Source organism: Ananas comosus, linkage group 6 (genome assembly GCF_001540865.1).
Source record: "Ananas comosus cultivar F153 linkage group 6, ASM154086v1, whole genome shotgun sequence".
Classification (NCBI taxonomy): domain Eukaryota; kingdom Viridiplantae; phylum Streptophyta; class Magnoliopsida; order Poales; family Bromeliaceae; genus Ananas; species Ananas comosus.
This window is the reverse complement of record NC_033626.1, coordinates 2,072,748-2,087,115: the sequence shown is the minus strand read 5'-3', so window position 1 is coordinate 2,087,115 and position 14,368 is coordinate 2,072,748. Positions and strand designations below refer to the sequence as shown.

Here is a 14,368-nt window from a genome sequence, read left to right as displayed (position 1 = left end):
TTAAGGGCTCCAACAAAATTTTTTCCGCCCCCCGAACCCTCCCCGGAACCCTCGCGGCGGATTCCGAAAAATCCGACCCCTCTCTCCCTCAATCTCCGATCTCACCTCCTCCATCTCCGTTCGATTCGTCGCCGCAGCAATTCTCTAGCAAGGTGAGATAGATCTTTCTCTAGATGTATCTATTTGATTTTGTTTCATCCGATCTCTGTAATTCGTTTAGATTATAGATCTAATAATTGATCTTTTTCCTTGTATGATGTGGTCGGATTAATATGTATTTTTAGGTTATTTTCCTTGTTTTGTTAGGTGTTTTAGGGAGCGGGTGGATCTGCTCCGCTTTGCTGTTCTTTTCCTGGTTTTTTTGTGTACAGTTTGCAGGAAAAATGGTTGCCTTTTGGTTTATTTTTGTTGATCTTTTGTGAAATGACCGAATTGGTTCGATGTTCATTCTATGGGAGAAAGTCATTTGCTAAGCGAGTTCTCGAACTAGGTCGAATTATCATGTTAGTGCACTAGGTCTCCATACAATTTTGTGTTGTTTTAACTATGAATAGTACATGAAAGGGTATGCGGAAAGTATACTAGGATTAGCATAGTTGATGTGTGAGTGTACGGCGGTTTATGTTATTGTAAAATTGTAAAAGAGCATGTCGACGATCTTAAGGGAGTTGAAAGTCATTACGTAAGTAGAAATAGCAAAATAACAAGAAGTGTGCAACGAGGCGTGAGAAGTTATCAAATATAATTGCATGTAAGAATTGTACAGAAATAGATATAGATATGTTGTTCTCTTCCGTCAAAATGACAAGAACCCTGGGATATTTGTTGATGAGGCATATTTGAGAAGTGTGAACTTTAACCTTTTGGATTGGGCTTCTTGACGTTAGTCATTGTTGGAAGAAAAGTGATTTATGTAAAAGTCTCTAGGGTTTTATGCACTTAAATTGGTTTTCCCTTTTCTAGATGAATTTGACTACAGTTGGGAGCAGTCATGGTGGTTGTGAAATTTTTATCTCCTTTCCACCTAGGTTTTAGATGGATGTTACTAGGGATTTGGCCCTTTTGGAATACCTTTCTTGGTGGTACTCTATCCTCAATTTTTGCAATTGGTAGTATGTACCCATCCCTGATGACCAAATAGATGTGTGATATGGTGCTTTTATTGTATCAAATCTCCTGTTTCTTTAACTGCTTTTGGAGATTGATTGAATTTGAGCCTGAGTACCTTGAGTGTTGTCTTGTAGAGTAAGATTGTTTAAACTTGAAAAATGGGCTGCTTGATTTGCATAATACTTCTATTTTAGAATTTATGGTGAGTATTTGGTATGAAATCGAAGATTTTATAGCTTGTTCGATGGAAAAAAGCTTAAAGCTTGTTCGATGGAAAAAAGCTTAATAGTCAAAACCATAAGTTAGTACGAGTCTTGAGAGCAGCCTTTCATGTGAAAAAATGTAGAAGCTTAGGACTATCTCCAAATATTTTCTTTGGGGACCTGGGGATTGGCTCTGCTAAACTGCCCTTCATTGTGGATGGAAAACCTGGGGTTAGTAATCTTGACTTTAACCTGTAGACTTAGCACAATCCATTTGTGTGACCCATGAGGTAAATAAACCCGGTTTACGTCAAGAGCATGTGACCTGTTAACTTGTAAATAGATCATGTGAGCATGTCGGTTTCGAGTAAAGATTCATCGAATGAAAGGTTATGACACCCCACTCATTATCCTTTTGTTTTTCCTATTTTCCTTTTCTTTTTTCCTATTTTCTTTTCCTTTTCTTCAAAAAGGAAAACAAGATAAAATTGTCCTTATTTTGCCGAGCATGTTGTTTCTGGTCAAGTCAACCCTTGTACCCGACCTACTTAAGGTAAGTAAGATGCGTTCTTTCAGCCCGTGTACTCAGTGTCTCTGGTTTGCATTGATCCAGCTTGAGCTTCTTAGGGCTCAATTCAAGTCTATATGCCCATTGTATGCCACCTCGATCAGCCCCAAATCTAAACGACCAAGGTTGTAAATAGCACATGCCACATAGCAGACACAGAGACAATGGATAGTGGATACGGGTGCCGTAGCAACCGCTATGAGCCGATACAAGGGATTGACAAAACTTCTGAAATGCTTATATTCTTCATTGCATTTTTATTTAACATGGTAGAAATAATACATCTATTCCAAATATAGGTGTGTAGTTTTTCCAAATTTCTATAGTTCTACATTCCTAGTTGAATTGTACTTGGTGATCTTTGGGGTTTGCTGGTGATCCTTGGTAGCTGCCTATAAACCCTCTTAGTTGTTAGTGAACCAGTGTGATCATTGTGTGCTTTTCTCCCTATATGAAGAAAACTTTAGTTTTCTTGTTGTGTTCCCACAAAAAAACATGATTGAATTGTTCTGTCAATAAAATATATTTAATTTCCTGAAGAGTTTCTTGGATGTTTTAGGATTTTTTTTTGCGCCAAAATCAGCTTGTCCAAAATCTTTATGGGTTTGAGGCCTAACGCGTCCTATACGGACCTGCTATATATCGAGCACTATAGAGGCCGCTATGAGAATTAGTGTCTGCTACGGCTAATACAGTGGTTACTACGATCCTAGGTTGCTAAATTTCACTTTTTATTACATAGCATTGTGGTTAATCTTTAACACTGCTATATTGGCTGCTATGTCGGTTGTACTGGCCGCTATTTAGAACACTGAAACAACCTGATAACTTGCCATCCCTGCTAAAGGTGTTGGAACCATAAGTAATGGCCTTTTGTTGTTTGAGAAATCAATACAACCGGAATGTTTTACTTTTTATTTAGATTTTAACTATATATTGAACTTCGAAGATTGGATGTGTTATATGCTACAATGACCATCTTATTGCATGTAATATCCCGGATAGTATTAAGTTTTTGAACAAACAATTATTAAATTCTTCCCCTCAAAAAAATGATTTGTAAGTTCTAATCTCTAAAATCTGGACTGTTTTCACCAAATAAGCATAACAAGTCACTTGGAGTAGAATTCTTCTTCGGTCGCGCCGCTCACAAGAAAATATCCAATACCAATTTAAACACTTGGTAAAGAAGGATTTCTAGAATAACTTTTAATATCTTTTTCACCTAATGCATTATTGCCATTCTTTAAACTCCTCAACCGTCCTTTTTCTTCTTTTTTTTTCTTTGCATGCACAAAATATGGCTTAGGTGTTTGCCTTTGAGGTGACAACTATTTATCATTCTAGAAGAGAATAAATAAGCTTCTGAATTCTTATGTTTCCTTAGACAATGCACATTCTTAGATTTTAATTTTTAGATCTTTCGTATTTATTCAGGGTCTTAGGAAATGAGGATTGAAGAAATTCTTCCATTACTTTAGCATTCATTTAAAAAGTTTTTGTTCATCTCTAAATCTAGCCTAAAACGGGGATTTAGTACTGTTCTTTTTGCAGAACTTTACCCACAATAATCTTCCAAAAGGTGATTGGAATTGCAAAAATTTTTGTGAGTTAATTTCTCAAGGATTCTTGCAAACAAAACACTTAAAAGGCACTAGGTGACTTTGAAAATCAATAGAACTCAACTAGATTCTCCCTTCCATTTCTTCATTAACGAGTAGGCGGGGAGGAAAAAACTGAATTCTGTCTTGAAAACTCCTTAAGGACTTTCCAGGATTACAGCTGGAATCAAGGTTTTAAGTGCCGGGGCGTGCCGTACGGCACGCCCCGTGCCGTACCGTGCCCCCAAGAAAGGGGCACGGTACAGGGGGGGTATCGCACCCCCCCGCGTGCCGCAGGCACGTACCGGCATGCCGCCGGGTTTTTTTTTTTTTGACTTGTTGGCTTCTTTTTTTTTTTTGTTCTCTGGGATACAACCCCCCAGGCCATCTATATTGTATTTTTTTCACTTTTATCTTATTTTTTTGACATCGTGATGCCTTTTTGTCAACTCTTTTTCTTTTTTTTTTTTTTTGCCTTTTGGCTTTTTTTTTGGTTTTTCTTTTATTAAATTAAAAACTTATAATTTAACTTATTATTTATCTGATCCATATGTCGGCCCGAGCCCTCCGCTTCCACCACTGACATCCATTTTTTCTTCACAAAATATTTTATCAAAATTTGTCGCACCGCGAAACTTTCGATGAATCAAAGAAACAAAAATCGATTTCCTAAACAAATTTTGATCAGATATTTTTAATAAGAACAAAAAAATAAAAAATATAGATGTAATATTGGGAATATATGAATTTCTCACAATGCCAGCAATACTTGTATCAATATTGTCAAATAAATCTTGTATCCGCAGATAACAATATGACATATGATCCAGCGCGACGATCTATGTGAAATTAAGCAGTCATCTCTATGTAAAGATGTAAATTTAAATAATTATTGTACTGTGAATTTTATTATTATATTTTAATTTCTATTATATATCAGATATAGCTGTATTTTACTTACAAAAAGCTTTCATGCATGTTATTTGATGAGTATAGTAAGATGTACATAATAAATATTCATATTATTTTGTTTAAATCTTTCAAAATAATATTATAAGAGTTTACTGGAACCAAAAAAGCTAAAATAAGTCCGTGCCAAAGCGTGCCAGCAGGAGGTCGTGCGTATCTGTCGGCACGCAAGCGTGCCACGTGTTGGCACGCAAGCGTGCCCGTGCCGTACCGTGCCAGGGACGTAACGGCACGCCCCCGTGCCACGGCACTTTAAACCTTGGCTGGAATACTCTTGAACCAACAGCAGGCAGCTTTGAATCCCAATTCAAGACAGAAACTTCTGGCTTCGGGTGGAGACGAAAATTCAAGCTTAATATTTGCAAATCATGTTGTTTTACTAAACTCACCTCAATTCAATTCAGGCAGAAACTTCTGTCTTCCATGCAAAGTAAGGTTTGTTTTTATTAATCCTTGAAGAATTGAAGTGGGATCTTCAACCTTACTCTGATCGATCCATTCCTCTAGCTTTATATACAGCTAAATATATCCTATTATCTATAACCGTGCAGCCTCTCTCAACGTTTTTCACATCATCTTCCTGGGATATTTTGCTTTATTTTTGGAGGTTGGCACATTTGTCTGTTTCTGTTTTATTTGTCCTCTGTTGAGTTTGCTTATCTTAGGTTTGGATGTCTTCATTTAATTGTTATATCATTCTGTTTGTTGCACTCTTCTGCCTTAACATTATCATATTCACTGCTATCATTTTTGTATATGTTTCTTTGTTTCCTAACGGCCCAACATTTGATATCATAAAGCATGGCAGGGCCTTGTCCTGCAAATTCTACTTTTAGTACTTGTGTTATTAGTCAATTTCAGAAGACTAACTAGAGCCCTTCACTCTGTCCTCCAACCTTAATCATTAATTCTATTGCTCACCCAAGATTCTTGCCGTATTGGATCATTGACCTGAGTTTTATTAGTAGTTCTCAATTCTGTGTATGCATTCTCCTTCAATCTATACTAAACCTTTCTGCCGTCTTGTTTAATTTTTCTTTTATTTGTCCTTAATATATTCATTCTTTCTTTAAATTCTTAAAACCCGTAGACTAATAAACCAGCCCTTTGTTCTAAATTTGTACTTATAACTGAATCTTGCACAGTTGCACTATGTTTTTTTTAGCAACTACACTATATTTCCTTGGCAATTTTTTGTATTGTATGGTAAGTGATGTACAATGACCTAAAAGTAGGTGCGTGAAAAAAATATTGTCGCAGTACTTGTTTCCTATTGTTACTTCTCTTTCTTGGCCATTTAGTCCATTATTCATGTTTATCTTTGCTAATCACTTGCATATTTGGACTCCACGTTCTTTTTATCGAGACTCATTTTCATTTTGGTAGTTGTTTTTCCTTCCAGGATGTTTATTCTCAAGATCAAGGTTTATAATTTGCCTATGTGAGCATATGCCTTTCAACGTGCAATAAGTACAACGTTGTCCATCTGTTCAGGTGACTAGGCTAGACATCTGTTCAGGTGACATGTTGATCGAAAGCACTCTTCCTGATTCTCTGAGCACAACGTTGTCCATTACGAAACAAGAGAACATGGATTCATCTTACGATTGGCCACACTTTACTAAAACTTGGCAGTTGTGCTCGAGCTGTGAGGAATGCCCTTCAGAGAGCTGCAGAGAATGTCTTGATCATAGAACAGAAGAAAACCAATTACTTAAATGCAAGGTTCTTGAATTGTCGACATGTTCTGATATATCAAGTCCACTGCCTAAGAGGGATGGCTTTGTCTACAAAAGAAGGAAATTGCAGTATAACGGTGTTGCCCTTTTATCGGAAGAAAATACAGACGGATTTTCTAAAGAAAGTGGTGCCTATTATTCGAGAATAACTTCCAAAGACCAAAATTCAGCAGTGAGGGCTAATAATGATAAGGATGGATGTTCTGCTGTAGAAGGTAAATGTGGGAAAAATGAAAGGTACCTATCACCAAAAGATAATACCAATGTTTCTTCATGTAACAATGGGGTGAAGGATACTGGCGAGTGCTCCTCTTCTGGAAATGCTATTGCTAATTTAGTGTTGGATGAGCTCATTTCAGAGAGAGAATTATGCATCTCAGTACTTAAAAATCATGGCTTGCTCGGCAGTGTATGTGAAAAAAAGGAATTGGCTTCTTTAGAATTTCTTGGAAGCGACGACCCAAATTCATTTTTAAAATGCAAAACTTGTGGTCATTCAGAAAATCCATTGAAGATGTTAATTTGTGACCTTTGTGAGGAAGCATTTCATGTCACTTGCTGCAGCCCAAGAGTCAAGAAGTTACGAAATGTTGAGTGGTACTGTCAACCGTGTTCTAGAAGTAAAGAAACAGTTTCATCCTGTATCACAGGCACAACTCCCGAGGAAGAAAAAAATGTGTCTTATGGGGATTTGGGTCCGCTTTTAGCCATGTTGAGAGATAGCCGGCCTCATATATCCCGTGTTCGAATCGGTAAAGCTTTCCAAGTAGAAGTTCCTGCATGGTCCGGTCCAATTGCTGAGTATGTCCTGTCATTTCCTCTCTTTCTGCTTTGCAAATTTCAATCTATGTTTTGTGATAGTTAGCATTGGTGGACCTTTCCTTTTTATTTTTAAACTTCATCAGTAGCTTATTTCATAGTCTAATTGCCTGTTTAGCTTGGCTTGCAGAATAACTCTCTACTCTAGAAAGTAGTTTTCGAAAACCATATTTTGGCTAATAGATATTGAAGCTTTTGTTCTAGCAGAAAGCTGAAAGGGCTTTTAGGCCCCATAGTTTTATTGCAAAAATGGAGATTTCACCCCAAGCTCAATAGTATCTTCTAGAATACAAGGAGATTGATAGTATCTGTGTTATTTAAGTCATAACTAGGGTGGACATACCCTATGCTTCAATATTTTGGACTTCTGATCATCAGATTTGATTTTTAACAGTCCTTCTAGACTTGATTTTACCATGGATCTGTAGACTTAAACTACCTTGAAAACTAAATATTCACTCCCAAACCACCAAATTGTGAAACAATTTTGGCTAAAGCAATATATCCATATCGCTAAATGCACCAAAAATTGTTGCTTTGCCTTGTTTTTATTTTTCTTTTATTTGTCATAATTGTTAGTTTTTGTCAGTTTAAACTGATTTAAATATTAGAAACTGCCTCACGGGACTTTTTTTGAGGTGAGACTTTTTGGTTCTAGGGGACAATCTTTAGCATAAAATCAATTTCATACCGGTAGACTAAGGAATGAGCTTTTGGAGTAATGAAACTACCCAGCTGCGATTGCAAAGGTAGATTAAAGAGGTACTTGGAATTTGATTGCTTTGCACATGTGCAAAGGAAATTTAAGAAGGTAAAAAACACACGTCACTAACATGAACTTTGGGATTTTGAAAGAACTACTCAACTGTGGAAAATTTTTACTTTACTACCTAACCTTTCAATTTGTTTGATTTGGAGCTCTAAGAAACTATTTCCTGCACAAAGTGATCCATACATGTGTACCAAACCTTCATCAGCATCCAGCCAATTTGATGCCCATTTGATGCCCATTTGATGCCTAACCTCATTTCAATGAGTTGTAGTTTTCTATATTTAATAATTGAATGGCTGGATTAAAAGCCAGAGATGCATCAACGATAGATGTATACTTGATGGGCAAATGTATGGATGCTCCACATGCAGGCAATAATTTCTCAGGAGGCAATTCAAACAAATCAAAAGATCAAATAGTTAAATCAAAATTTTTGAATGCTGGAAGTTGTTCCAAATGACCCAAAGTTACATTAGTTCCAGCGTCTTTACCCTTTCTGAATGAAACCCATTAGGAGATTGCACGGAAAAACTATCTATGGGGGAATATACATAGAAAGCGGAAGGCCTTAAATGCTATGGATAGGCAATAGTTTTATTTAGGTATAACATATCTGAGTCAACAACTGACTTGAACTATGACACATTTTGTGATGACTATCCAACCTTTAAGAATTTGATTTTTCTACCTAGCCTTTCAATTAATTTGATCGCTCTTTGTTGCAAAATTTCTACGTGTCATATGTTTTAACGGGATGGAGTCACATGCTATACTATAATGAAGTCCGCTAAAGCAGATGGCATGCCCAAATTATATTACAGAAGAGCCATTTAATGGCTCGTACCAAACGAATTGAAATGAGAAAGCCAACTCGAAACTCACTTAAGGTTGGATAATTGTCCCAAAATAGGCCATAGTTCAGGTTCGTCCCGTATGTGCTTACCTATTATATATAACAATTCTGAAGAAGCTCAAATTATCGTTTAGAGTTTTTTCTCGATAAGTTAGGATCGGCAAAGCTCGAAAGAGATATGGTGGCTCTGACAATAATGGTTGTGGCAAGCAGATTCTTTCATGACTCCAATCAATGCTATCAACCTATTATTTATGCATGAGCAGATAATGATTAATGACTTCTTCATTCAAAGCTTCTTTCCTTTTTGTCCATTTTTTATGTTCATTTCATAACGGCTTTTGAATCAACTATGACCAGTAAGTCCTTAAAGAGAAACTGTTATTGGCATATAGATGGCTTTTATTAGCTTTTGTTTTCTTATATATTTGAACTTCTCGCATTAAGTGACTTCTCTTATTGATGTTTTCTTATACATTTAATGCAGTGATTCCGATTCTGTTCTAGAATTCTCCCTCCTGGATTCACCCGAATGTGCTAGTCTGGATGTAAGAATAACAAAATATATCTTTCAGTTATTCTACATAAATGTTTGTGCTTCCAGCTAGTATTGACTTTCTTTACAAAAAATAATTTTCCTCAGTGTTGGAATAATTATAAGCCACAAAAAACAACATCTATTGGTAATTGGATTCAATGTCAAGACGTCTTATATACAAGTGACAGCAATGAGGGAACTATATGTGGGAAGTGGCGCAGGTAAAATATAGCATAAGCCATGCACTAGATGGCATTAATCATTGTTAGCTTTTCAAATAAAAGAGCTGCTTTTCACTTTTAAGTTAATTATGTGTCATGCTTTATTGCTCATCTTACCTAACTACGTTACATCATTTTCTTAGGGCTCCTCTTTTCGTAGTTCAAACTGATGAATGGGACTGTTCCTGTGCTTTGCCTTGGGATCCATTTCATGCTGATTGTGCAGTCCCTCAGGTAATGCTACATATTAGTTGTGCTGATATTTTGAATGCAACTTTCAAAATAACATGTTCTACTGGTTCTAACAATATGCTGTTATCTGGTCTCATGCTGTAATATGGTCATCACAAGTTAATTCATTGGACAGTTTCTATCAGTTTGTCTTACATATATCTGAACAAATGGTACTATTGTTATTATATTGCAATTAGTGATGTGTTAATTTTTATAAGCAGAATTGTTGACTGTTAATGAAAGCTTTAACCACTAGTGTTTGCACATCCTACGTCTCTGATTCCCTGCTGTGTAGCGCAATTGGTGTGACATGCCTCATGTCTTGTGTGTTACGACATGATTGATACCTGATATTTACTAGTTCTGCAGTATAAAAGAAAATATATACGAAAAAATATATACGAAAGAGTACTCTATCCTAGACCACATTGCTTGGCTTCTTTTCTATCTCTAGAAACTTTTCAAGAGTTTTCTTGTTTCATACTTTTGGCAATTTTTATTAAGTAATGCATTGCTTTCTCCTTGTCTTTGTTTCTCGAAACGTTGGAATCTGTAGATTTTTCTATAGCAACCCTTCTGGGTTGTAATTCATCAGGCACCATCTGCTCTTGTTGTTCATTAAAGGGTGTACTTCCCTGATCAATGTTAATTAAGTGCTCTGTGTACTTACGTAGGGCAGTAGGGAAGCATTGCAGCTGATAGTTGGCTTTAGGAGTTAAGCGATAACTTGGACGTTTTTCTCCTGTTGAATTTTCTTCATATTTCCTAAATGTAATCTAACTATTCCATTTTGCCCAAGGTAAAGGTGTACCACTGGTAGATACTTATGTGAATGTGTATATGATGTTTGCTATGACGTGCATGGGTGCATGCCATTGATTGGCTGGCATGCTACATACTGTGGTATGCCTGGTACTCGGCAATTTTAGGTCTTTTGAATGCGAAAGAAGGCGGGACTTGTTTCCAACAGGGAAAATAATAGCATGAAATTTCAGGACCATCTAAGCTTATCTTATACAAGAAAACTAAAGAACTGGAAGGAAATAGATAGTACTAAGTGCCAGGGGTAATATTGAAGATGATGCGCCCATGTGAAATATATTTTTGTTCCGTGCCTAGTGGCATATGTAGTACAAGAATCCATGCTTTCGTAAGTTAGTTCATCATCCTGATTTTCCTGCACACTTAAAACCTAACATAAGGCATTATCGTAATACATGGGGGAATACAGTTCTTTCTGCACGTTTATGTTATATCCACTCCTCTGACACGTCTCTTGATACAAGTATTTTAAATGTCAAAAGGGATTGTAATAATTTAAGAAGAACTCTGGTGTTGCCAGGAAAGTAATTGTGACTTGTGAAGTTAGTCAACAACTTATTGAGTCTACTGGGTTGAGTTGTGGAGATGCCTTGAGATTACCTCAAAGTAAGGGCAATGAAGCATGGGATCTTTTAGGGGATGTGTAAAGTTAGTTAAATCCATTCAAACATTTTTGTCGAAAAGAATTTTGAAGCAATTTAAGCTGTCTAGCAGCACGGAATTTCTTCTTCATTCTTTTTCAATTGCACTTCAGTTATTACTGGCAGTTAATTGTGAACTGATTATTCTCATATTTGGCGGTCCTGTAGGATCTAAGTAACTCCGAGATGAATTAAACTAAAGTTTAAGAGACATCTTGTATGGGTCCATAGGCTCCGTGAGATTTATGTTGTGACTTCAGTTGTTTTGTTATGTAGACAGCTTAAGCCTTGAATTCTACTTGCTTTGGAGTTTAATGTTTTCCATCAGAAGACAGGAAGTACAATGTCTACTTTTTTATTGTTTTAGCTGCTTTCTTTTTTAAATCTCATGTGATTTCTAGTGCTCGTACTTTGTTATATATTTTTCTTGTATTTGTGCTTTTGATTACACGTGAGCATGTTAATACTTTTTTACTATGTTTCTTTCCTAATACGTTCTTGCATTTCATTGTAGGAGGTTGAAACTGAAGTTGTCCTCAAGCATCTAAAGTACATAGAGATGGTAAGTCAAGCAGCTCGTTGTGAAACTTCGATTACTTGTAACTTTCAATTTGAGAAATGTCTTTTACTTTTTTGGCATCTTAGTCACTTAGTCCTCCCTAAAATTGTTTAATAATGCATGTAAATCTCTGGAAAATTGTTGTTTGCATGATTGTCCTTGAAAACATTTTCCTTTGTGCATATTGATCCTTCTGTCAAATCCTTTAAACCGTGTAAGTTGGAGAAGCAAAATGTCCACTTTGCCCCTAGGGTTCTTATTCGTCCCTAAATCACCACTCTTCCAATCCCATTTTTCCTTTTACGCTCCTCTCCTCAAAGCGATCTGTATGTCCTCTAATAACACTAATACCTTAGTCTGAAAAAAAGTCTTATGGAAAAACTGGAAGTTCCAAATTGCTAATTTAAAGGAAATTAGCTCCTATATTGAGTTCTATTTCCATGCAGTGGCAATCCTATGCCTTTGAAGAGTCCTAAATAGTTAGAAATTAAGAGAGACAGGCGTGTTTAAGTTTTCAGGAAGATGCTTCGAACGGTATCTGTGATCCATTAGGTAGGGCCTCAGACGTGGAATGTCCTAATATTAATTTGTTGTTGAGGAGCAAATGTCGTTAGGGGAATACTCCTTGAACTCATTAAACTTAACCTGAGGGACAAAGATGCGTAACTGAGGGTTAATTGTGGCACAACGATGTAAATAATGAGATACACAATGTGAAAGATTTTAGGAACAAAATATTTAACAAGAAACCATTGTAGTTTGTTCGTACTTAATAGTTTCACATCTCATTGTCGACAGGAAGACTAAGAAATAGAAAATGTTTTTCTTTTGGTGGCATTCTATGATTTGATACTCTCTTTGGAGATATCTCATGTTATCAATGTGCTGTTATTTACTTGACATTTTGAGTTATATCTAAGAGAGTTTCTAGACCATCTCGGTAGTTATTTGTGCACAAATGTTCGTCGTATTAAAATTGCATTGGATTTCTTGCAGCTAAGGCCGCGCCTGGCTAACACCAAGCAGAACAGCCAAGCCAGAAGCAACAGCTCTGAGCAGAAACCGTAAATTCATAATCATGATGGAAGGTGGTCATCAACCCTGAATCTTGCCGTGCCGTGCTGTGCCGTGCATTCTGTACAAATTTATGTTGTAATTCTGAATATGCACTTTTTTACAAGTCGGAGCATCACCCGCTTGCATTTATTTGAGCGACGAGTGCATTTCTTGATGGCATTTGCGAGCATATTAAACAAAACTGGAAACATATTACCATTCATGTGCTTGCTTTCTTGTGGGAGGGAATTTGGCGATAAGCATTAGTAAATGTTGTATCCGTCTCAGTTCTCAGGTGTTGTGTCGACGGCTGAGCGGAAAAATGAAACAAAAGATGGAAGTAATTCGAGCAATTTTGAGTGTTGAAATTTGTGCTTGTGTTTTTTCTTTTTCTTTTTTTTTTTCTGAACTATTCTGTTCATGCTTCAGATTCATTGTAAGATCTTGATGATTTGCTGCGCTCGAAGATTTTTGTGTTGTTATTAGCAGTGCTAATCATTCAGTTGGTAGGTAACTTATCTTCAAATATGATGAATTTATAATGTTGTTTGGTCAAAGGCCTTGGTGGATTTATATTGCTTCTAAGTATGGTGAATTGATTTTAGTACTATAATCAAAAGAGAGAGAGAGAGAGAGAGTAATGTGCCATTGAAGAAGAGGTCCCCTTCTCCCATTAACGTGCCAAACACTACGTTGCATGGAAGAGCTAATCCTCATTTAATGCACCAAATTAATGTTTCAAAGTCCCATGCATCGAATCCATTCACCAATAGGGGTGGAAATGAGGCGAGCCTGAGCGAGCTTATCTCAGTTTCAAGCTTGGCTTGAAATTAATTTCGAATTTAAATTTAAGCTTAAGCTCGGCTCGAAATTAATTTGAGCTGAGCTCGAGCGAGCCTAACTTCGAGTTGAGAATCTAAATTTAAGCTCAAATTCGACTTGAAATCAATTCGAGCCGAGCTTGAGCGAGCCTAACTTCGAGTCGAGCGAGCTCTAGCCCTAAACGAGCCGCTTGTAATTCTTAACATCGTGTAATCTATAGTTTAATTTTTATAAAATATTATCTAAAATTTGATTAAAAAAATGTCTAATAATTCAATATACAAAATAAAATGTATGAGATACGATATTATAATATTAAAGAAATAGGGGAAACCACTCTGCGAGCAAATGAAAATAGAGAGCAACTAGAGTAAGATTTTATTGGTTTGGTTTTACCTAAACTCTATATACATTTAATTACAATACATAATATTTATTATTATTATTATTAGTATTATTATTATATAGAGAGAGAGAGAGAGAGAGAGAGAGAGGCTCNAGCTAGGCTCCTATGCTTTCGAAAGTACGGAGGCCTCCGTACTTATAAATCGTTTTCGATGATAGGATTTCCGATTCAACGATCGATTCCGTTAAACATGATCTACGCTATTGGAACTATCTAGAAACCAAATTTCATAATTTTTTGGCTTCGTTTGTCTAGTGAACGAGTAGTTTTAAAATGAACGGCTGAAAATAAAAATCTCATAAAAAATAGTGATAAATGACTCAAATTTTAAATTGAAAGTATTCATCTTGCTATTGATGTTAAGTTGAATTTTCTATTAAATTTTTATCTAATTTGGATACTTCTACACCGTTGAACTTAAAACGTTGGCCACAT

At 36.2% G+C, this 14,368-nt stretch overlaps 1 protein-coding gene across 3 annotated transcripts; it reads left to right on the top strand.

Annotated features, from left to right (window-relative positions):
- Positions 1-13,207, top strand: LOC109711845 (PHD and RING finger domain-containing protein 1-like). 3 transcript variants are annotated; one of them, XM_020235143.1, is made up of 7 exons: positions 2-152; positions 5,854-6,991; positions 9,122-9,182; positions 9,278-9,393; positions 9,537-9,627; positions 11,605-11,652; positions 12,646-13,207. In XM_020235143.1, exons 2-7 carry the CDS (start codon positions 5,976-5,978, stop codon positions 12,715-12,717), a joined length of 1,404 nt encoding a protein of 467 aa, XP_020090732.1. In that variant the 5' UTR covers positions 2-152; positions 5,854-5,975; the 3' UTR covers positions 12,718-13,207. The 3 variants fall into 3 exon arrangements, with proteins under 3 accessions (XP_020090734.1, XP_020090732.1, XP_020090733.1); XM_020235144.1 differs by having other exon boundaries at positions 5,838-6,991; XM_020235145.1 differs by lacking the exons at positions 9,122-9,182; positions 9,278-9,393 and having other exon boundaries at positions 1-152.